Raw genomic sequence first — 24,896 nt, forward strand, 5'->3', positions numbered from 1 at the left:
GTCATGCAGATGAACCCATGGCACAGAAAGTGATCATAAGGTTACATGTTATAGATTTTCCCTCCTCATCTTACATTTGTCTTTTATTAAAAGAGACCAAATAATTCATCATGCTATCTTCAAAAGATAAATTAAGTGAAGCAGTGAGCTGAGCCCTGTTTTGCCTAGGAGCAAATCAAGACTGTGTGATATCCTGGTTACATGTGAGGCAGCACTTCAGCTCTATTTTGGAGGCTGAAGTGGTGCTAAATTAGTACCTAGGTCATGAGTTACCTTCTGCAAACAGGTGAAATTCACCTGCAATTTTAATGGTAGCATAATGATATTTTCCAGAGTGTTTTGAGGAGTTGCTAGCCAACATGCTGCAAAACTTGGTGTTTATCTTTTGTGTCATGCGTCAGAGGTAATTACTTCACAAACTAGGTGTGTCACTGGGAAGCACTGAAAACTCCCTTTGTTTCAGGTTGCCTGCATGCCTCAGTGTGACAGGTGAGCAGTAATCAACTTGATCCCCTTCTTCTCCAGGGAGGCCTCACAGAACTTACTTGGTTAGGTAGCCTCTTTGTTTCTGAGTTACTGGCTTTGAGGCTGCTGGGGCTGATTAGATAAAGTGACTGTGTATCTGCAGCCTTGACATAAAATGGATTTAGTTTGCTCTCAGTGTTTAGCAGGGTTGTTGAAAACTAATTAAGGATATATGCAGCCATTTGTAAATTGTGTATGAGCTGTTTGCTATGAAACCCAAATAGCTTTTTCTCATGAATGAATCTTTAATAGAGGTACAGTTCCATGTAAGCCCTTGCAAAATATCAGAGTTAAAATTCAGGTCTGGTGAAAGTGGGCAGTGTTCTGCTTTGTTTAGCAATGTCACCCTGCTTATACCTGCCTTGTACTTGGTCTTACGTCTTTATCAGTGCCTGCCTGTTTTCAGCATTATTGTGTTATCACAAGGCAAACAGAGGATTTCCCAAGAGATAGGTGGATTCTTGTACTTCAGACTCCAGCTCAGTGTCTTACTCATGACATACTAAGGTCAAAATTACCCTCCTTTATCTGTGATAGAAGTCTCCATTGTATATTCTTTCCTAATCTAGCACTGGGAGTTCCCGATGCAGTGTGCACTGCTGTTGGGCAGCTGGAGCCTGAGTGGAGCAGAAATAACTTCAGCTCCTAATGGTGATTGGAAATGTTCTTGTCTACAGCAGAAGACAGTGATGCAGAGCAGGAAAGCTCATATACAGACCAGTAATAAACAGCAGCCCCCAATATTACATATTTTCTGATTCTCTTGCTATTGAATGATGTTTCTAAGGCTAACTAGCCTTACACTACAAAACAAACCTGATTTCTAATGTTCAAAGGGGGAGAGACCTTGTTGCATAAAGCACTTAAATGAAGCTAGGCTAAACATGGGAAGATAATCTGGAAGAGAAAGTCCTGAGCATAAAAATAGGCTAAAGTGATATTTGGACCTTCTGAACTTTACCTGGTAACCTCTGCATCCAGAAATTCTTCCCGTGTCAACTAGGGAAAAATAGGAGAAAATGGCCATTTGATAACTAGCTCCAAACTGCACAGCTTATATTACTGACCCAGCTGAGGCAAGAGCCATGTTTTATCATGACTATGTAACTGCAAATTGCATTACAGATAATGCATCTTCTGAAACTGAATCACAGAATTAACTAGGTTGGAAAAGACATTTAAAATGAGAGACACAACTGCCAGTCAATGTAAGTGACACAACTTGTACTGAAAGAACACTTGGCTGTGGAGAGAACTGGGCAGGAGGTAGAATCACTGTCATTCAGTCTTGAGACTGGGGTCTAAGGCTTTTCTAAAGTTACAGGCTTGATTTGAGAATTGCCAGGTGAAACTCAACAGCTTAGTTTGTGCTGAAAGTCAAACAACATGGTCCTTCTGATCTTAAAAGGTGTGAGTCAGCGTCATATCACAGGAAAAGAAAGTGTACTCTATCTTCATTAATTGTGCATTGAACTCCACACTCTTATCCCTGAAATTCTGAATTTTGGCATTCTTAGTTACTTGAAATGGCTAATTATTTATATTTTTGAACTCTTACAGCCACAGTGAGAACAATGCACATGTCAGCAGTATATATAATTAGAAAACAACTTGGAGTAAAAACCTCCTGTACATAGACCGATTAATTATTTTTCTCTCTATCAACCAGTGAGCATTTATTTTGCTGCCACCTTCCTTACTACACACACCTGCTCTAAATACACATCTGTGCTTGATTTAGCACAAGCTAAGTTAGCTAACATTATCTGAGCTGCTGTTTCTGTCAACAATGTCTCTTTATATCTCTAGTTTGATGTTAAAAGAAAACAACAAACAAACCGACAAACAAAAACAAAACTGAAAGAGACAGTCCCCATAGAAAGAGTTCAGATGTGTAGGGGGTATTTGCAGTACATGGCACTCAGCTCTGCTTTTAATCAGATTCCAAATAGAAAAAGCACAAAGGAAGATATCAAGGTGGAACAGAGATTACTTAACCAGGGGAACGCCCTTCCTTTCTCCTTTCTCCTTTCTTATCATACACATTAAAATCACTATTTCATTTTGAGATGTAAAAGCTGAGTCGCCCCTACTTTCCATTTGCATTGTGTCTTGGACAGTCGTGGCTGGATTTACACATGTGGTATTATCTCTACAGATTCAGTATGTCACAAACTGCATTTGTTGTTTTATGCATTTTTAAACAGTGCTTTAACATGATTATTCTCATTCAAAACAGTGCATTAACATGATTGTTCTCATTCAATAGATTCAGAAAACTCCATGCTTTTCTATTTGTTTATTTTTGTTGGCAAGATCAATAATTCATTGTGGATTTCAGTTACAGAGATGATTACCATAGATTTTCCTTTCCTGACTGCATGCATGTTTAAACCTGCCTTTACTCTAAGTAGTATCTATCTGTATTTTGCCTATTGCTATGTCTTGGCTTCCCCATCTATTATGAATAATTTCTCAGTCTCAGTGTACTCAAAATGTAAATACCAAGTTATGTTTTATTTCAGAAGATTTTATTGCACACTTTGCATTACTTCCAGTGGAAGTTTCCTGTGGAAGAAGAGTGAAGAATGTGTTACTGGAGTTGTTACTAAGACAGCTCTCATGGGAACTGAAAGCAAACTGGCATTGGGACTGTTCAGAATTTCTGCTGAGGAGAAGATGTTCATAATCTTTTCTCTCCTTTGATGGAAGGTCAGAACAAACCAGATAAAAGCCTGGAGTCTTGCCTGCATCTTTTTCCTTCTTACCACATTAAAAAATAATCCTTCATAAACTTCACTATATATACACATTTCTTCATAACCTAACATGTCCCCATAGGGCTCCATGATGATCAATCGGAGGGTCAGGTAATCTCAATGAATACTTGGGGGTGCATCTGGAAAATAAAATTAATGCAAAGATAAAGGTTGTCCAGCATGTAGCCATTGGATCATTTAATGAGGTTTATTTCCAGGCCTGAACCCACCTAACAATCTGTTACACAAAAAAAACCTTGTGGGAACTCATGCTTACTGGGAAAAAAAACATTAACTGAACTTGGCAGCAGCTTCTCATTTAGGAACAACCAAAAATGAGGCACAAGCTTTGCACTCTTTTACCTCGTATATTCCCTTCAAAAGAAACCCAGAGAATGTCAACAGTGCTTTGTCAATAGATGCTGGTCCACTGTGACCTGAATTCATTGGGTTTTCAATAAGTTCAGTGTGGGCAGTGGGGAAGCAGTTCTCAGTGCAGATAGAACTAGAACTGCTCAGGTCCTTGGCCACGCTTCCTGGAGTCTGACATTTCAGGAATTATAATGCCAAAATTTCAGAAATTGTAATGGGGAATAAGCTGCCTATTTAGTCATGCACAATGAAAAATAAGCTATTGTCAATAATACCACATGGTTATTTTTTCTCCTACAGCGCTTCCAATTTGACAAAGAAAAACCCCCTCTTGACTGTCCTAGATGAGGGCAAATCTCATTAAATCTATACAGCACAGCTAAGAACGTGGCACCCTTCAACTACTATACTGAATGTCCTTTCTTTTAATTGCTATACCAAATGCACAGTCTGTCAGTTATCAAGAAGACAAAGTTGTCTACTACTTCCTAGTTAGTAAACTGGAAAGAGGCCCCAGAGTAAAACTGCAAACAAACCAGCAAAGATGCTGCAAAACTCTTCCAGCTATGTCTTGTCAAACCTGGATGAAGCTTTCTATATGGAGAAACAGGGGGTTCAGGTCTGTCTCTTGCTGAGACTGTTGATTCTACATGATGTTTTTATGGCACAGGATTCCATGTTTCCCAGTTCCAGGATAGTCTGGCTAAGGAAGTTTTCTGTTAACTAAAAATTGGCTGGTACCAAGCCTGTTAAGCAAAAACCACTTTATAGGACTTGGAATTCATAAATGTTTTACATAAAGTTGCAATGTTCTTAAAGTAGAACAGGAAAATTAAATGGGTCTTCTCTCTGAAACAGGAAAGGCAGGCTTGAGGAGGATGAAACAATTTGGTCAGGGGTCAGTAAGGTACAGGAACTGTTAGAGAGAAGAAAACAGAAACTGCTACTGACCTGCTGAGCAATTGAGATCCTTTCATCACCTTCTCTGCCTTAGTAATTCCTGTAAATTGTTAGTAATGTTATCCTCTTAATAAAGCAAATTAAGAATGAGTGCTGGATCAGAGCAGATCTTAATCCTGTAACTTGAAGGCTTCATTTTGATTTAGGTCTTATGCTTAATTGTGAGGTCTGACTGAAGATACTGTAGTTAGGGTGGCTATAAAAGCTCTGTTGCTTCACTAATGCCTAAAGTTACCAAGTTCCATAGGTCTTTCAATTTCCCCACCTTCTACATTTGTATCTGCTTTTTTTTAATATTTGTATTTCTGCCCCAGACTGTCTTGATGAGGGCTTTGCATCCATTTCATACATCCTCCAATATTCCCTCACCTAGACTCCAAAAGAGATTAAGTTTGTAAACATTCTCAGGCGATGCTCATCAGTATTTTACATGGTGTCCAGGCTCCAAAAATTCAATATGCTGACTGTCAGGACACTCCAAGGAAAACCAGAGAACTGAGGAGTTTCACCCCACCTCTGGAGGAAAGGGAAGCCAGATTGGTTGGCATCTGCAAAGCATGAGTAGGCTTCTACATAAAATGAAAGAAGGGGCTGGCATTATATACCTTCCCATCCTTTGGTGGGGGGGGAGGTGAGGAGGGAAATATTAAGGAAGGAGGTGAGGGACCCAGCTATAGAAGAGAGTTTGGTACTGTCACAAAGACACCTTGCTGCCCCACCTAGCTGAGAGTTTAGTAAGGCACCATGCTCTGCAGGCAAGAGGGTTTGGAAACACACCTGGCAGAAGGCAAAAGTCCAACCAGGAGGCAAAAGCTCTCTAATGTGTACTCCAAGCTGGCAGTTGTTCTGGTTCCTTCCACAGAAGACAATTCTTCCTCTGTAAGCTGAGTATGTTCATGGTGGTTGGTTTTGGGTGGAGCGGTGCTGAGTAAGCTGGGAGTTACGGATACCACTGAGGTATCTACCTTTCCCCATGCACTGCGGGTGATTGTGGGAGCATGGCACACCAAGGTTATGTGCCGTGGCAAACAGGAACCTAAAGATTGTATGTTGCCACACTTAATTATTAGCTACCTAAATTCCTTTTGGCTCTAGGTCTGTATAGTTAGGAAGCAGCAAATGGTAAGTGTAAAATTAAAAATAAAATCAGGGGTTTAAGCTTAACTATATAACTAACATGTGGAAACAAACACCTGACTGACCCAAGACACTGAAGAAATTATGATCACTTAAATAACGTGAGGCATCACTTTGTCATGGAATTGCTCCAGCATGGATCCCCAGGGTGACGGTCTCTGAGCCCATGTTGAGCTGTGGACAGGAAAGGATTTGGGGAATGGAAATCTCCCAGGATGGAAATAGGCTTCCTATTCAATCTGTGCAATACCCTGTTTCTAGGTTATGCAGACACACATACTTATTCTGGCTGCCTTTTTTTTGACCATTTTTTTTTCCTCCCCCAGTCACAGCCAAAATCTGGATTTTAAGACTAAGAATGAAAATCTCTCTGCCCTTTTCCACACCCCCTACCCCCCCAAAAAAAAATCAAACAAAACAACCTACAAACTAGGGTTCTACACCGTGATAATTTGGTCTGCTTTGCCTCCAGCACCATCCTACTGGACAAGGCATGAATCCCAGCAAAATCTTCTTGCTTAAGAGAAGAGCATGGAAAGTCTTTTCACAAACCATAGTTTGTTAAATTAACTGGACCCAAGTAAATCTTAGTGGAATTGTTTCATCTGAAAATGGAGACCAAATCTGTTTCCCAAAGATGTTTGATCCCACAGCCCTTTTCTTGGAAGCTGTTTAGCTCAGACTATTTCATCTCACCTGCTGTTGCAAGCTGCCACCCCCATGCCTGTGTTTTGATGGTAAAGCCTCCCCTAATCCCTGAGGATCATGCAACAGGAAAGGAATACAACTGTGAATTCTCCAAGCCCCTGTCACTACTGCCCTCCTCTTTCTTTCACAGACCTGACAGTAAAGATTCTTTTATTTCAATGTGGCACTACCAAAAGCTGCCAAGTAGACTCTGTGAGGGAAGACACCATTTGGATCTCCTCCAATACAGGACCTACATTTGTTAGGACTGTCCTTTTTGTTACTATCCCTCGAACATTCCCAGGCTCTCTCCTGCCCTATATATTTTCCACTGAGTGTGTTGTTATTTGCTTTGTTCTGTGCCTCCCTGTTCTCGTCCTCTGCCTTTTCTGACCAAACAGCCAGACGCTGCTTCTAGTGAGGATGTCGCAGCCAGCAGCTCGGGTCCAGACTGTCCGATTTACTTATTTCACAGCTCGACTGCTTGCCATTGCTGGCACAGCGGAAGAGCTGTCCCCTACAGGCCGTTGCCCATGACTATGTAAATACAATGTGCTCTTGCGACCAGCCAGGCGAGGAGATGTGGGAGGCTAGCAGCTCCTGCAGAGCTGGCAGACACTTCATCTGCGGGAGTGCATTCATGGAGGAGGAAGGAGCAAGGGGCAGGGACACAGACTTTGTCATCTCTGTGTGCCTCTAAATTGTTAGTCTGTTTGAGTGATCTTTTTTCATCTCGATGAAGGATCAGGGCCAACTGAAGTATACTTTTTTCACGGATTTCCAAACATTTTTCTCTTGCTCCAATGGCTGAAAAAGTGCTTTAATACACAACGCAATCCTGCGTTTTGCTAAGTAGCCCTATCTCCTGACTTTGCACCTCAGGAGACAGCGAGTCTTACAGACTACCAATAAAACCCAAGAAGCGCCAGTGCTCACCATCGCATGAAGCAGTACCTTGTGCCCCGTTCGTGAAGGCAGGGGCAGCAGGGCCGCGGGTGAGCCCGCACATCGCAGCCCTCCCTCATACCCCTCTCCGTCCCCGAGCCCTCTGCAGGATTAGAGAACGCCGGCCTTACCGCACCCAGCAAGCAGGTGCGGGCGTGGCTCGCCTAGGCGGCCATGTTGCGGTGTATAGGTGGCGGGGCTCAGCACCGCGGGTGAGGGTCGTCCTGCAGAGGGCACAAGGAGGAGACGGCGGAAGACGGAAGGCTCCTCCGCGGCTCAGCTCTGCCTGGAGGTTACCGGCGCGGCGCCGCCCTCCGGCACCTGTTGCCTAGCTCGCGGTGCCCGCCTCTCGCTCTGCAGACTGAGCGCTCCGGAACGTGGGTTCCCCCTGCGCCCTCGGGACATCGAGGCGAGGCCGGCGGGGGGTGTCTGGTGGCTGGGCGAGGCCGGTGCCGCGCTCGGAAAGCGCCGGGGGGAGCGGCGGGTAATGGCCGGCGGCGTTGAGTCACCGCCACGGCCCCACCTGCGTACTTAACCGCCGCCGGGCGGCTGGCGCTGCACTTGTGGGCTGTGCTGCAGCTGTGGCCCAGAGCGGCTCCTTCCTCACCCCTCTCCTCCTCACGGGGCACTTGGCTGCGGCGTGGCAGCCGCTGCATGAACGTTTGGCTCGGGAGCAGAAGTAACAGCAGCCTTCAAAATGCCGAAGCCGGTAAGCGGGGCACAGGGGAAGGAAGGGAGGCACTTTGCGGGGCCGTTTAGGGGCTGCCCGAGACTGGGCGCCTGGCGGAGCTGTCACCCATGGGGCTGCGGCATCGCGCTTTCGCCGGGTCCTGCCGCTTCCACTAAGACGGATTGAGTCTAAGCCCCTGAGCTCCCCGTACCGGGTTGTCGGGCTCGCAGAAGTTCTCCGCGGTCCGAGGAGGCAGCTGCGGGCACCCCCGCGCCATACCCGGTCGCTCCAGAGCCAGCCAAGCTTTAGGCGGGAGGAGCAGTTGGAGCGGCTCGCTCAAGGCGCCGAGCTGTAACGGGCGGGCGCCGGGCTGCTGGCGGGACAGCGGCGCCTCGGGTGGGCTGGCGCGCCGCGCCTCCCCTTCCCGTCCCAGCGCCCCGCGGGGAGAGCGGCAAGGAGCCTGGGGAGCAGTGCTGGAGAGGGGAGCGGTGGATGGCTCCGGCTTGTGCAGTGCTCCATGATGGGAGCATACAGATCTCCCGAGCAGCTCTTGAAAGAACTGCTTTTAACACACTCTCACTTGTGGGAGATGGCTGAACCGCTCTGACTTCTATTTAGTGTTTGAATGGACCGTGTATTTATGTACAGAAACCTTTATGTGTCTGCAAACGCGGGAGAAACCTCCCCCCCCCCCCCCCCCCCCCCCCTTGCTTTGTGATCTGAAAGCTAAATACAGGGACTGTCAATGCAGTTCTCCACAGTGCTCTTTACCGGCTGTTACCAAAACCCCGTTTCTTCTGTTTGTGTGTGGGGTGTTTTGGTGGCGGTTTTGGTTTTGGTTGCCTTTATTTTATTTTATTTTTTTTTAATTTAAAAACTTGTCTGTCTTTCATCCCTCCTTTTTCTTGACACACACCTCTCCCTTACACACACACACACCCACACACCCTTCCCGATCATCTAGTGGGTCTTTTCACTTGTTTTGTTTTAAAGTCTGCTGCTCTGTCGGTTAGAAACGATAATTCCCTTGGGCAACCAACTGCCTGATACAAAGCTCTGAGCCGTCATTGGAGCAGACCCACTTTTGAACTCTGAAGAGCATAGTCAGAACAGGTTGTTGTTGCTGTCTATTTTCGATAGAGGCAATATTTCTTAAAATGCAGTGCAGTGAAGGACTTGGGTAAGTATTAGCTATACCTTGTGAAATAAGAGTAAACTAGCTTGTCTAAGGGTAATAAGCATTTGATGTTTTACCACCATAACTTCATAAGTTAGGTTAATTTACACACCCCCAAAAGGAGTGCTTGGGTTAACATTGCAGTTTCTGTAAACCTACTGAAAATTTAAGAAAAAAAATAAAAGGATGCTCAATCCTTTTATGAACTGTTCAGTCTTAAGGTGCATTTTGTAAGTAGGAGGTGATTTATTATTGCATATAAAAATACATACAGAAAGGACCCTTCTGCGGCTGGAGGAGCAAATGGTTTACAAAGCATGGATATAAAAGGTCGTGTGTGAATAGTCTTTCTCTGCCTTATTATCCATTTGCTAATTACAGAGTGCTTTCTTGAAATAAGCTGGTCAGAATAATCTGAAATCCTGGTTTAGGCCTAAGTCGTACTGGAAGCCATGAACAGGTGTGGAAAAACTCTTTTACCTTGTAGAAAACATACGGCTGCATTCATCCTTTTACCTGACATGGCCTATGTTCGTATTCCTTCACTAGATGGTGATTATTGGCTGAATAGCCAAGGTGGATGGCTTCTGTTGGGGAAGAATGGGTGTACTCAATAATGGTTAGTGAGATATGACCTACTAGCTGGGATTCATGGGCTCTAAGACTGTGTCAATAGTTTGCACAATATAAGCCCCCTTTTTTTTTTTTTAAACTACTGTTGCATAGGGCCAGTTGCTACCTCACTTTATACAGAAAGGAGGAGTTTTGAACAGGTTATTTTAATAAAGCACACTGCTTCCGACTGAGACTGGATTTGGATCCTTCCCAACCCAGCTCATTTGGTCTTAATACGGCTAAATAGGATTCCCTGTCAGTTTGCAGGGAGCAGGGGGAGAGGATGTAAAGCTGTCTCTCCAGAGGCAGAGCTGTGCTCAGCATAGACGAAACAACAGCCTTTGGCATGTGTGAGGAATGATGGCATGAACTCTTGGGACACACAGTGAAGCAGTTTTAGTTTCTGATGGTATTTCACATGGGTACTAAATGTTTATTACCTGTGCTTGTTTGCATGTGTCTTGTCTGCATGGCATAAGTAAATATGATGTTGCTTGGCAGTCTTCATGCTGCTGTGGGTTGTTTGATACATTGGTCATCCGTTCTTTACAAGCGAAGATTAATACGACAGCAGTATTTTGGCAGCTCTCCCCCAACCTCCAAACTACTAAGTTAAACCTTTATATGAAACTTCTAACAAAAACTGTGCATGCGTGCACAAAGCTCATAGATTGTGTTTGGAATTTGTTCTTTCACAGTAAACAGGTAGTAAGCCTATTAGCACTAGAAAGTTAGTGATTTTCTTTTAATTGTGTACCAAAGTGAAGTATAGAAAGTCAGCAGTATTGTAGATTCTGTGGCAGCATTTAATCACAGTTGCATCTGATGCATGTTTACAATGCTCGAATTTTAGTAACAGTCCGGAAAATAATTGTGAAATAAGTAAATTTGTTAATATAGGCAAGTGTTAATCTATGATTTTATGCAGGCATTCTACCACATGTAACAGTTACAAAATAATGAGATGTCCCTGATTTAAGCTGTAAGTATATAACTTGTACCCAGTTCATGGGGGATATGGCTGGGAGTGAGCTAATCAACAGTTCAGATACATAATTTCTAAGAGGTTCCTTGGGCTTTACAATTGGTGAATTGCTATGTAAGGAAATACAAGAGATGTCGTCCAAATCTTGCTGTGTTACCTGGGAAGAAGTGAAACAGTGAATAAACTCAGCCTGGTGTCTTTTCATTATTGGAGTGTCAGTGCTGTCTGCATTTTTCATAGATGCATGTTACTAGTTTATTTCTGCTTGACTCATTGAATGGATAGTGTTCCAGCAGAATTATATCCTTTTGCAAAACAAGCCAATCTTGTAAATTGTGTCTACAACAGCATGGCTGTGGGCTAATAAACAGTACTTACCGAAAGAGTAGGAAACATGATCGCTAGCTTATAGGCCCGTTCATTTGATCTCACCTAGCTGCATTCGTTGTTACTTTATTGAAGGTGGAGGGGTTTTTTGGTTGAGGTTTGGGTTTTTTTGTTTTCTCTAGAAGAAAAAGCTTAAAGTTTCATGAGAAATGAAGTCAGCTTTTCAGTAGAGTGTTTGATGTAGTGTCACACAAGAACTTCTAATACTTGGGTGCATATATGTAAAATTCCGTAGAGAGGATGGCGGTAAATGCAGTCTGGTGCTAAAGAGAACATACAAGTGAATATTATCCAGAAGCACCATTTTTATTTTTTTAATACTTTTATTAATGGCTTGTGGTTGGGAAGCAAAGCATGCTCAGGAAATTTGCTAATGCCATGCTGTTGATTGATGGGGGTATTATTGATACAGGGGGCCACCATATAAAGGGATTGGAGGATTGATGGTAATAAGGTCCCATTGTAGTAGTTAAACTTACAGGGGTAGGGGGAAGAAGGTCCCTCACTGTATATGATAGGAGGATATGGATGGTGGTAGTATGACTCTCTTGTCCATGTTATCTGCAATGCATAGGGTTTCTTGAATGGAAAGCATTAACAGAAGGTGCTCTTTAGATCTTGCCTTGCGTACTTATCATCTGTGTCCAGGAGAGAGAAATTCAAAGCAGAACCTAGAGATGGGTTTTTGTATGACTAGAGGCAGAAAGCTACCTCATGATAAGAGTGCTTGGCAAGTTTAGCCTGGTAGAATTAAACAAGCTAGCTCTTCCTTCACCTGTATAAAATATAAGGAGTTTAAATGCCAAAGAAGAGGAAGAACTGCTTTAAGCAGAGCTTGTGGTTTAAGAGAATTCTAAACATTAGAGCAGTTAAGTGTGTGTGGTAGGTTTTTTATGGGTAGGTGATTTTATTTTTTTTTCTCCCCCTGTTCATGTGGCTTTTTTATTGAACTGTTCCAAGAGTTACCATCCCTTAAGATAAAGTTTGACAAGGACACAATTTAATGCTCCTGCTTGTAGGAGTGGGGAACTAGAACTGATGACTCGAAAGGTTTTCTCCCGCCCTATGTTGTGCTAGTGTGTGCTAGACATTGCGTGGTTAGATAAGTCCTCCATACCTGTTTGATGTTGAATATACATGAATGCTGGAAAAAAAAACCCACTTGGAGACAGCATGCAAGTCTTCAGCCAAACTTTTGGCTGTCTGTGAACAAATACTGTCATTAAAATTGGGCAAGTTTCTGATAAGCCAGCCCAGAGATGCAAGTGTAGTGATAGGAATTTATTCTAAATACAAAAAATTAATACTCATAATTGTGCCCAGATCTTCCTAATTTATTTTTGACTGTGTATCTTCTAACTACACATAGCAGTTTTATTTCCAAGTTCTTCACAGCAGATTGCTGTAAGTGAACTAAAATAATATCTTTTTTAATATCTTTTATCTTTTTTTTTAATCCTTAAGTGCTCATAATTAATTAAAATACTCTTAGGTTATGCGTAGCTATAGATTTAGTAAGGAATAAAATCTTACCCTTTCCTTGTAAGTAAATACCCATTGCAGTGTACTTGATACCAGGAGGAATATACTCTGGTGCAAAATGGAAATGTAAGGAAGCTTCCATTTGCCAAATGTGATAACTCCCACTCAGCTGCAAAAGAAAGGTGGAGGATTCTATTAATAAATGTTAAGAGCATTTCACAGATGACTGAAGTTATAAGAGACTGAGCTCACAATTTTGCGAAATCCTGATTTACTACACAAGCTGAGTAAGTGTTTCTGAGGGCTGTTTGTTCTGGGATGTTAGCTGCTGCAGAGAAGTCAAGGGTGTTAACTGTTATGTTAGTCACTACTTAAAGAATTTCTTAGCCTTCTTAAGGGGGGAGATAAGCCTTCCTGTTCCTCCCCCTCCCTCTGCCCACGTCTTCCTCTGGCATGAAAAAAGCTGTGGTACGTCAGGACTTTTTTGAGAGTAAGACTTCTTGATGACCACTAAAGATTCACGCATTGGTGGTGTTCTTGTTTGACACTGTGTCCAAAGAGCTTTATTGCTGCAAATCCCATAATCACTCAGTTGACCTTGAAGGAAGGCAGTGCTGCCTAAGATCACTGAACCACACTGCTTACTGTGTTAAGTAATGTATTTTAGCTGTGTTGTGTGACTGCTTTGAGGCCTGTTTTCAGAATTAGATAGCATTTAGCCTGTGAGCTAAGAAGTACAGCTTTTTGCAGAAGCAACTGAAATCTATGATTTTACTAAGCAGTGTATGGGATCCTTTCCCTTAGGAAAGGGAGAAAATCATTACTATGTGAGGCTGGAAGCAAGGCATAGCTCAGTGTAAGAGCTAACCATATTGAATAGCTCCATATTGCTCATCCATTCAAATCCAGGTTTTGTTTCTCTTTCTAGTTCCTCTTTCATAGTGGGGGAGAAATCATCTGCCTTCTCTGCATCTGCTGTCACCTTTGAGAGAGCATGAGTAGCAGCCATGTGCTCAGCACCTGGTGAGCACCTGATACTCTCAGCTGTCAAAGTAAAAATTCTTAGTCTAAGAATTAACATGTGGGACTCTCATCTTCTAATTGAGTAAGCAACCGAAACTGTTGCTTGATGTGACTAAGGACTTGTATTTGGCTACCTACTATATAGGCTCAATGTAAGAGGTGCTGGCACTCCTACACACATGGTCTGTGGCTGCCTGCTAGCTTTGAGAAGGGAGTATAGAATTGCCCTTTTTGAGAGAGGGTTATTGTGCGCTTACTTCTCCATCCCACTTTCAGGAGCAAGTGCTCTAGCTATTGTGTAAAACTCGGAGGCATTACTGTTATCGTTTGATTTTGCATTAAAATATCAGTGTTTGCTGTGGTTGTTCTAGACCCAATGTGAGATGAGTGTGAGAAAAGCTCCTCTGAGTTTGCAAGTGTGTGGACACCCAGTCGAATCTTGAGTAGGCTTGTGAAACGGGTCTAGAGCTGCTTGGTTCTGCCAGATCATCATTCTGCAGATGCATAGAGAAGATTCATGGTCTGCCTGCTACCCGAAGAAGTAGAGATTTAAGAATCTCATATTTGTACTGGTGTGCCTGAATATAGCCTGTGTAGCCCAGTAGAGGACTTCAGAGTCTATGTTGTAGGATCTGGGCTTCGGAGTTCTTTGTGGGAGCTAAAATAATTCTTTAGCATCTAGCTGAATAGCTTCAGTTGTGAAAGCTTAGCTTGCTTCACTTTTTGTAGAGGTAAGTGGTTACAGAAAACTCCAGGTGCACAAAGTATGTGATGTGAATTGGTGGGTGGGTTTGCATAATTGATACTCAGTGATGTCAGTGTGGGAGAGAGTAGCATTCCTAGTTAAAAACTGGCATGTTTTCTGCCCCCACTGTGCTCTGGGTATGCTTTGGGAGTCACTGGTGCATATTTGTTTGCCATCAGACATCTGTAGCGAAGGGCCTGTGAAAAGTTTCGCCTCGGAAGCCCTCAAGCTATTTTAGGGGTCAGGAAGGAGTATTTTGCTAATCCTTCCAATCACTTTTCCTGTACAATCTATAACTTCTCAAGAACAATATCTTTGTGCTTAGGTAACATTCCAGGACTTGCACTGACCTACCTACCTTTATCTGGGAGCAAATAGTGCTTGTTGCATACCATTTGAAGTACCTTACTGGGAAGTGTAAGCACTGTAGTGTATTGGACGTAGAATGGGTTATTAAGCTATCAGAGGTGATCACACCATATCATCACACTTACAAAGTTCACAAATGCCATGTGATACATTTCACCAAAGTCCATGAGGTAAAATGAGGTAAAATGAAAGAGACTGATTATGGACAGGTAAAACACAAGGGTGGGATATTGAATCAATAAATCCCTCTGACAAATGGATTCATATCTAGAATGCAAAATGAACATACATCATTACTGAGCAGCATAACAAGTTACACAAGGCCATTTATCCTTAAGTAAATGGAGTTCATGTTCCTTCTGCACTTTGACTTCTTTCTATAAGAACATGGCTGTCCTTGTAGGTAAGGTGGAAAGCCCCTGTAGCCTAATAGTACACCTCTGGTGTTGGCCTGTGGAAGAATATTTCAGAGATACGCACCATTACTTTCCTCTGAGCTGCTGAGGTATTGAAAATTCCTATATAATGAGTTACTAAGTGGGTTTCTGAGAACTTGTCCAGTCTCCCCTTGAAACCATGTGAACTCTAACGTCCACAGTATGTTTTAACAAAAGCTGTCCTAGATAACCTTCAGGTTGTTTGTAAAGTTATCTACAAAACTCCTTCCTATGGCACTAGTAGAAAACCTTTTTTCTTGTTCAGAGTGGTGATGCCCTGTAGTTATTCTGTTGGCAGAGCAGTGAGCGTGTGTCCCTTTTCCACCCTATTCATGTAACTGATAAATGTGTATGCTCGTATGCCCTAGCCTCAGTTAGTTTTCTTCCCAACTGAGAAGTTCTTAACTAGCTTAGGAACTTGATCCTTGCATGGAAATTATTCCTTTTTTTTTTTTTTTTTTTTAAAATCCTTGAGGTCTTTCCTGTTCACATCTATGAAAATACTGCTTTGTATTCTGTAACATCTCCATCTGGGAAGAGTAGAGTTGTTGAGAACATTTCTCCAACAGTTGTTCTTGGTCCCCTTAAATCCTCTGGGCATAATCCTATGAGAAGTAAATCATAGGCTCCCCTTGTATTCATACAGCTCACCCTGCTCCAGTATAATGTTGTTTTCTTCCACCTCAGAACAACAGTCATTGCACCTTGTATGAGTGCTGTTCATGCAGGGTCTATTGAAAGTGTAAAGAGCTGTGTACTGACAGGCTGTGTTGTTGCCTGGTCTCCAGGTGAGCATTTGTCAGACTTTTGGCTCTTTGGACTGCCTCTGGGTTTTCCATACACATTGGTCTCCAGAACCTGTTCCTCTGCATAAGCACTGGAATAAAAGGCATTGGTGCTTGGATTCAGGGGAAGCTCTGAGGCTGTTACAGCTTTTATTTAGGTTATTCATGCCTTCAGGCCCTGCCCCTGTTTGTTATGGCTTGGTAGTATGGAGCTCAGCTTTTGCATGAATTGGTGTGTGTCTGTTTCCAAATGAGAAAGCCAAGCAGAGGTATGAAATGGTGTTTGTGTTCTGGATAAAGTCTATAAGTTACTAATTTTTTCTTCTCCCTTGTGAGGATTGCAGAAGGATCACATTAATTTAGCTGACTTACATAAATATTGGAAATGTTAAATTGTTGAAAAGGCTCTGAAATTATAATAAAAGTTAAGATATTAAACTTCTGTATTATCTGCACTTGGCTCCATGCTGATGTTTCTGATGGAAGACCCCAGAAGATTATCTAATTTGTTCTGTGCTCTGGTGACTTCTTGAGATAAAACTTATTTGAGGACTAGTTGTGGGTTCTTTAAACTTCATGTGTAAAGCCTTAGTCTCACAACTTCATTATGTTTAATTAGATGCAGCAGCTGTCATGATAAAAGTCTGTGTATGAAGGACTTTGATCCAGTAGCCTGTAGCTTCCCTCTGTGTTTATCCTGCAGGTGCAAAGGACCTTTGTTCCTGCAGTCTGTGTTCCTAAATGTATCCTAACATCCATCTGTTGAGAACAAATGGCTCACCTAAGCACAGCAGTATTGTGCTGAGCCTGCTGTCAGGGGCTTCTACTGTGCACTGTGTTCCTTCTGTAAAGAACTTACTGCTGCTTGTACGCAGATATTCTGACAGTGCTAATAGAGTAAGTACTATACAGCATCAGAGAGTCTTTAAAGTGAATGTTACTGTATTTCAGCAGAACACCATACACCCTCCTGCTGCTTCCTAATGTTGTCTGTGCTCAGAGTAAACCATTCCTAAGTCCCTCTTGGAAAGAGAGAGCAGGTGTTTTGTATGAGAAACATCTGGGCTTCCTGAGTGTACTGAGCTTTGTTTAAGGGCAATATCCTAGGGCCTTTCAGTCTTAAAACGGCATTGGTTTGTGTCTTGCCAGAACATAGCGCTGTCCCAAGGTAAATTTTTTATATGTTAAAAAGATTTGAATTTTAAAATTTTGGGAAGGCCTCTGTCTCTCCCTCTCCCCTAGTTATTTCTAACTTGAAACAGACTGATACAGTTGGCTTGTTAGGAGAGAGCTGGGGCAACTTTGGTGGGTGGAGAAATACTTTTCTCTGGGAATTGTACTTCCTAGGTTTTACCATTTTACTGGGCAATTCGTGTTATCTCTACAGAGCTGACCAGGGGTGAAGGATGTTGGAAGTCTGACTGAGGCATTTGGAAACCAGGGCTTTCGGGGGTGCATCATCACGTGTGCTTGCCACACCTGCATGAAATCTTCATGATCTTTTGGCATGCAGAACACTATTGCTTGACCGCAGATAAAGAACTGAATTACAGCCATGGGTGCTTCTCAGGCTCTTCATGCAGATGCCTGCTATGCATTTATTATATGCTGACAGAAGATATACCAGGCTTCAGTTAAGGAAACTGAGATGTGCAGAAGAAGATGCCATCTAAATTACATGCCTATCTAAACTAAAAAGGCTTGAATTTACAGTCTAGGATTATCTTCATGTTTAATTATAAGGAAGACTTCATGTCTCACGAAGAAGAGTCAAGTGACCTGGCTGCAAAGCCAAACACAGTAGGTTGGCTTTCTTGTGATCTGTTCGTGTATGCTGGCAGGGAGAGGGAAGTTTGTCCTGAAGATTCAACCTGCTGAAACTGGAATTTCTGGATGATTCCCCACATCTGGGTGTTCAAGGTTTTCCTGCCCACGTGAGCCCTGCTGCCTGCCCTGCCCCCTGCCTTTCACCCCAAAGAGTCTAGCTTTCAGATTTCACTTCAAAATTATTTTTGGCTTCTACTCAAAGTACTTTTTCTCCTTAGAAGAACTTATTTTAGGTAAGTTGTTACAAGGTGCTTTCACCTTACAGGACAGCAGCAAATACCAGGATTCTTACTGCCTTTAGTAAGCTTAAAAAAATTCAGAGAAGTATAGCTGATATAGTTACTGCCCTGTAAATACTGAGGATGACTATCAAAAATACAGTTGTACAAGCTGTTGCTTGTACTAGCGTTTAAGCACTAGTAGTTAGTACTAGCATTACTAACATTGTACTGGCTAGCAGTTAAGACTAACAACTGTGCTGGGCAATATTACAGTAACCACTAGCTTCTAGATTATTGTATAAATGATATTTACCTCCAGTGGTATTTCCCCCTCTCCAGGAAGGTGAGCAAGGTTCTAAGAAACAAAGACCAGCCTACTTAACTCCAATTGTACCTGTTGCAGATACATCAGTACCTAACTCTGCTTCATAGACTTGCAGGAATTCCAGTGGAACGTGACTTAATGCTCCTATTTATTTGCAAAGAGGAAGCAATGTTTAACACAATGAGATTTGAAATGGAGCGTGTCCTTTGGTTCTCAGTCAGGTCTTCTTGATTTAACATGGTATGCTGAGAAACTGGGTCAGTTAAATGGAAGAAATGAGCTTGCCTTGTCAGTCAAGTGAATGCCAATGAGGTCGTCCCCTATTTGTGTTGTGTGAGCTGATGAAGCTGTTTTCATCCTTGTTAGCAAACTGTGTGCTCTGTAGTGTTGATGGGAATGCCTGGGACTCTTTTGCTGTGCTGTCATTCCCCTCTGAAATGCTAGGTGTTGGGCAGGTAGTTCAGAAAGGATCCTGGCATGGGAGCAGGAGAGGATGTGTTAAAAGCTTGCTTTGGTGCTGTGTTGTACATCTCTTCCCACAGAAGAGCAGTTGGAGTCTGAAGGTTTGTCAATTGCCTTCTCATTTTAGGTTCTTGGAGATCTTTTAAATTGTAAAGACATAGCACTGGGGAAGACCTGAACTTAAGTTGTCTGAAGGCTGTGGCAATGGTTATAGAATATCCCAGTATCTTACCACTCCAGCAATTACTGATTCTTTTCCTGTTATCCAGCCTGCAAAATAAGACGGCTTTTGGGTGGGGTTGTTTTTTTCCCCCTCATTCTGGGTTTAAAAGTTCCTGTTTTCTGTATAAGCACATCATGTTACAGACAACTCCTGTTTGAAAAAGATCAATGCTATGCTAGTGAACCAGCCCCTCTGCTTGAAGAGAAGGAAGAACACTCAAAACCAAAACAAAGCACCAGCCAAAAAGCCCTGAAACACTTAAACAACCCAAACCCACCTGACCTGCAGATTAGTGCAAACTCCCCTTGATTAACTTGCTGCCTTCCAAAAGAAACATTCAAATTTGGGTGACAGCATTCCAAGTGGCAAGTCATCAGGCAAACAAAATAGAATAGTCATCTTCTGCCCTGCATCCGGTGACAAATACACTCAAGAATGTAATTTTTTTATTCTATGCAATAGCATCACACCAGGAAATGTGGTGCTTTTCTGGGCATTATAATAGACTACATGCTTGTCTACAGTCCTCCTGTGTGTAGCCCATTGTTTGCAAGCCTGTAATTTGTTCTTTGTCTGTCTCTTGTCCATTCTCACCTCTCCAGCTATAATACCCGAAACTGTACCAAGACCTTTGAGGTCCATCCCTGTCCTTCTAAAGTTTCTGTTTTGTTCTTGACTAGGTGCTGTTTGTGAATCTGTAAATGCACTCCATCTTCCAGGGACTGTGACAATACTTAACTACATTTTCTTACTCTTGCCACCCCAGCACACTCTCATCCATCCCCCTTTCAAGGTCCTGGTCTGCCATGGAAAGGTCAGAATACAAGTCCCTGCAGTAGTTCCAGCAAGGTGACAGTGCTGAGCTTAACTGGGAGGGAAGTCATGCTTTGGCAGTCCTGCATTTGCTTGATATTCATGACACTGTCTCTTGCTTTGGATATGGATATGGATATCCATATGGATATGGATAATTTAGTTGTGCAACTTGTCATTCAGTTGTCATTTCACATGGCTCAGATTTGTTGTATGCCTAGTCTGTTATATGGGATCCCATCAAATATGTTAACAGATGAAGTTCAATCCAGCAGGCAGGTTATTCTGTTGGGGAAGAGAGAGAATTGGCTCTAAGTGCTATGTTCTTGACATGTTAAGTGCTAAAGAATAACATAATACATTGAACTAATACCTCTCCGATTGCTTGGGTTACTCACTCTGCTGACCCTCCCAGAATTGCCTTCTGTGCAGTCTCTGAACTATTAGCTGTTGACTGAAATAACTTGTGGAGGATAGAGAAATGCAGACACTGAAGCTGTGAGCAGGTCAGCTCTGAGCTCTGGAGCTCCTAGGGGGTTTTTTGGGGTTGGGGGGGGGGCAGTTTAATTGTTTTCCTTTTTTTTTTTTTTTTTCTCCTAATTGAAGTTGAAAGCTTTCCCAGGATAGTTTGCAGGAGCTGTGATTACAGGTACTCCATCAGTTAGCACAATATCTTCCTTTACTGTTGGGTCTGACACCCAAGAGCATTAATGCATGGAATGTGGAAGAATAAAGAGCATTTTCAGGGTCCTTCTGATGCTGCTATATGAAATCGCTTTTCTCTTACCAGATTCACTGCGCACATCTGTGAACAGGTCTGGTTGCTAAGGTTCAAATGCAGTTGTTCTGTCCATGCAGGTACATTGCAAATCAGAGCAAAAAGCTTGTCTGTTGTATTGTTACAAGTACACTAGTAGTTGTGTGTGGCAGAAGAGTAGACCTGCAGAAGTGTGTATGCAAGCTTAATACTACTGTTTACTTAAGAATATTAATAGCACCACTTTCTCTTATTTGTTGTTAAGACTGCCATAGTCCTCCATCACAAGTATGTCCATGTTCTATATGGTCAGTTCACATATGTGCAAGAAACCTTAACAGGCCTGCATGCTGGTTTTCACAGTTCATGCTATGCAGGTGCAGCACTTCAAAATGCAGTTGATCTGCTTATGTGTACTAGCTACTTGCATGCTCTTTCCAGGCATCCAATGACTGAAAAAAGAAGGCATTCCTGTCTGGGTTTCTCCACCATGATACTGCTAATTGCTACCACTTGGAAAGATATTTGCACTTGTATTTGCACTTGTAAACCTGCTATTAGAGAGGCTCTGGTCTTTATCCTTCCTTGGAAAGAGGAAGAAAACATTCCTGAGCATTGTCTGAGGCATTTAGAGCTGCATAATGATGATATGCAACACGTTAAGTGCTGGTTTATCTTGTGTGTATGGGTAAAAGTTGGTATTTACTGCCCTTTATCTTACATATTCACTGGAAATAAATTGTGTGGTATTTTAAATGACTTGCACAACTTAATGGTTTCACTGAACCATTTTATTATAGTGAATTAAGTGAATTTAAGAGGCATTGAATTTCATGCATCAGGGTACAGAATATCTATGATGGCTTACTATGTGTGAGGGCTGTGGGTTTTTTTTTTTTCTGTTCTGCCTTTCTTTTCCCCTACAGTATAAGATGGAGTGTTTGCAGTGGTGATGTAGTATCAAGATAACTTCAAAGATACTGTGTTGCCTGCAGCTAGAGGCAGATTCTGGACCAACAGGATATAGCTCAGGAATCAAACTTGAGGGGGAAAAAAAAGGCTACCTGGAAACTGGGCATGTCTGAGAGGAAGGGGTTGAAGAGGCAGTGTCATCTTGGGTTCCTACCTAGGTATTGGATCTTACACAAGGAAGATGTTACCACTCAGCTAGTTGGCAGTGTGTTCCCTCCTTAAGAGAGAATGTTTTCTGAATGTTTTTCCAATGGCACTTTAAATTTCTAAGTTAGGTACTGTATGGTGCATGGTCTCTGAAAGGTTGCAGTGTCCCACAGGTTGGTTTACTGACTTAACATTAGAATAGATGTGATTTTTAACAATGACAAAAAACCCAACCAGAAAGTAAGAACAAATGCATGACTCAAGGGCATTGCTAAGGCAAGGAAGATCCAATTCTAACTACTATAACTTCTAATACAAGAACTTTCCATAGTGTTACAATTACTTAAGCTGAATTCTGAATTTCACTGCAGTTTCAATTTTCATCTTGCTTCCACTCTCTTGTCCTAGTTGGAAATGTATGTAGCATGTTACAGTCCACCCTGAACAGTCTGAAGTGTGGAATTGGTATAGTAAGTTCTAGTGTTTCTGTTGTCTTTTATGATTTATGAAGCTTTTTTCCTTTAAATGCAAATGGCATTGCCTTTTCAGTAGAGTGGTTGTTCCCCTCTGGATCAAATTTGTTAGCAAATTTATGCAACCTAGGAGAGGGAAAGAGGAAAAACTTGTCTTCTGTAATGTTTCCGTAATAACCTTCTAAGGCTGTATTTGTCATTCATTTTAAGTATGTTAGTCTTGGACATGAAAGTATAATGAAAGTGTCATGAGATTTGCTTATTGAGAAGGAAGTTACATCTTATTGTCTATGATTTTTAACATGCTATGTGCATTTGAAAACCTTTATTTCATGTAAAACAGCCATGTGCTTTGCTCCCTCGCCACGCACCTGTGCTCTGAAACAATAAAAAACTCCTTTCTTTTTGGTTATGACTTCAGTTTTGTCCTGGGGTACTGCCAGGACCTGCCCTGCCTACTATGCAGGGTAATCAGGGCTTCACTTGTGAAAGTCAACTGTGTCTTGTTCTTTTTGTTGCTGACAGAAATAAGCCAGAGTTCCTTGTTTTCCTTCCCAGCAGTATCTTGAATTGGTTAGCACCTTGGGTTTTGATTTAATTATCTTGGCTCCATGGGGAGTTTTATGTGGTCTGAGCTGAATGCCAAACTGGTTGTGTGTCAGCCTAACAGACATGTGAGGGTTTCTCCAGACTGTGTAAATCAGGGTTTCAGGTGGCTTAAGCTCTGGTTGCCTGCTTCATTACCAGCTTCTCTTATTAAAAGCTTGTGTGGAGTGGTTGTAGGACATCTGTTCAGAGACACTGTTAAACTTGTTCTTCTGTAAACCAAGGTGAAGGTTTGGAGATGAGAAGCAAGAGGACTTAATATGTAAGGAAGGAGACTCAAAGGATTTTCCCAGGCAGTCATCAACCTGTAGAAGTGACAACTGCTTGAGGCCCTGTCTCTCCTCGCTCTGACTATCGTGCAGCTAGCAGCTTGTCTAAGGCACACCAGGGAATTCCTCTTGATCCTTCTGGTTGTTCAGCCCTTGGAGAACACAGAAATTAACCTATACCACATGCCCCAAGTGTCCTTGAAAGCTTTTTGGATAACCAAGTAGTCATGTTCATGCATGTTTATGGCTTTAAATGACTGAAGTGGAAAGCGGATTACTTCAGTTTTTGGTCTTAATGCTAAAATAATACTTAAAAGATGTAGGAGGTAGATGGCTTTAGCACTAAATAGCTCATTAAGTAGCCTATCCTTTAGGAAGGAGACTGCATCCAGAAGGGTCTTGTAGGGTTAGAGTAATACAAGGTATTCCGTTAGACTAGGGAGTTTACCTTTTCTTACTAAGAAATGTCTGCTAAGGAGACACAGAGTAAAAGGTGAATGTACTAGTACCAGCTGGAATTCTGTGCTTGGCCAACATCCTGTAGGCTTTCTGGTATGGCCTGGGAAGCACATCCTCTCAAGTTCTTCAGCTTGTAAGGTGATACTTATTTTATATCCACTGTGGAGTTTCAGCGTACAGTACAAATAACTTGTACAAAACAAAACTGGATTACAAGCATGAAGTTTTCTCAAAGGGGGTAGAAAGGGATTAGAATATGATTAAGGATTTGTTGTTGAGAGGGATTAAGCAACAGGAGCTTTTTAAGGTCACATTTTCAAATTGCAGCCTTGCTGTTCCTGAGAATTTGGTATCTGAACTTCTCTTTTCCTCCACTGCAACCACTGTTTGGGAAACCTTTGGTTCTTAAGGCAGAGGAATAATGGAGCATGGATCTTAAATACTACAGTTGGGAAAAGGAGCTCTTAGAAAACCTTTATTGCTTGTTCTTTCTTCCTGCTTTTAGAGGATTTTTAAAAATGATAATTTAAAGGACACTGCTTTATAAATACAGGTTGAAAGTGACAAGGCACCCAAGCAGTCATCTTCTCTGGTTCAGTTCTGGGGTTCCATGTCTTGAAAACTGCCTTCAGTCATCTTTATATAGGAGCATCGTCTGGGAGGGAGCAGGAGAAAGAAACAATTCAGTAAAGGCTGAAAGACACTTGATGCCTTCATGTCTCACTGAAAAAGGATGCAAAATTTTCTGTTTGACTAAAACTAGCAGAGGCAACTTGTTTTGTTCGCAGCTCTGTGTTCACTGTAACATTGATTTAACCTGACATTTATCCTAGAGTTTAAATATACGTAAGTGGCTGGAAACTGCTGCAGTGTCAGGGCTTTATAGCGAGTGATTCTGTTTCTCTTCTACCCATTCCTCTTGTTTCTGCAAATGTGTGCCCCTACACTGGGCATCAGTGCTGCAGCTGTACAGGCTCTCCTGGGCTGTTCTGTAACATTACAGTTCTAAAATGTTGAGAGATTGTCATGAAGCCTTATCTGCTTGTAGCTTTTCTGTTAATCTGGCCTTATGTTTACATGTCTGCTTTTTCTTCTCTTTTCTTCAAAATACCAAGCCACCAACCTGGCTTGCTAGTTAACTCTATTACACAAAACAGAGTGGGGTTTTATATTTGTTTTGGGGTTGTTGTTTTGAGGTACATTGCAAGCAGTATAGTCTCCTGTAGTCAAAACAGTTGGAGGTAATCCTGCCCTGATTTGCCATTTTGCTGGTCTTTATGCT

At 42.2% G+C, this 24,896-nt stretch overlaps 1 protein-coding gene across 1 annotated transcript in view; it reads left to right on the forward strand.

Annotated features, from left to right (window-relative positions):
• The first annotated feature begins 7,855 nt into the window (after positions 1-7,855).
• EZR (ezrin) overlaps positions 7,856-24,896 on the forward strand; it is a 35,678-nt gene continuing 18,637 nt past the window's right edge. The window contains exon 1 of the mRNA XM_005150053.3: positions 7,856-8,094. Coding sequence (XP_005150110.2) covers positions 8,083-8,094 — 12 coding nt within the window. The 5' untranslated portion in view covers positions 7,856-8,082. The remainder of the gene's footprint in view (positions 8,095-24,896) is intronic.

Source organism: Melopsittacus undulatus, chromosome 3 (assembly GCF_012275295.1).
Source record: "Melopsittacus undulatus isolate bMelUnd1 chromosome 3, bMelUnd1.mat.Z, whole genome shotgun sequence".
Taxonomy (NCBI): Eukaryota; Metazoa; Chordata; class Aves; order Psittaciformes; family Psittaculidae; genus Melopsittacus; species Melopsittacus undulatus.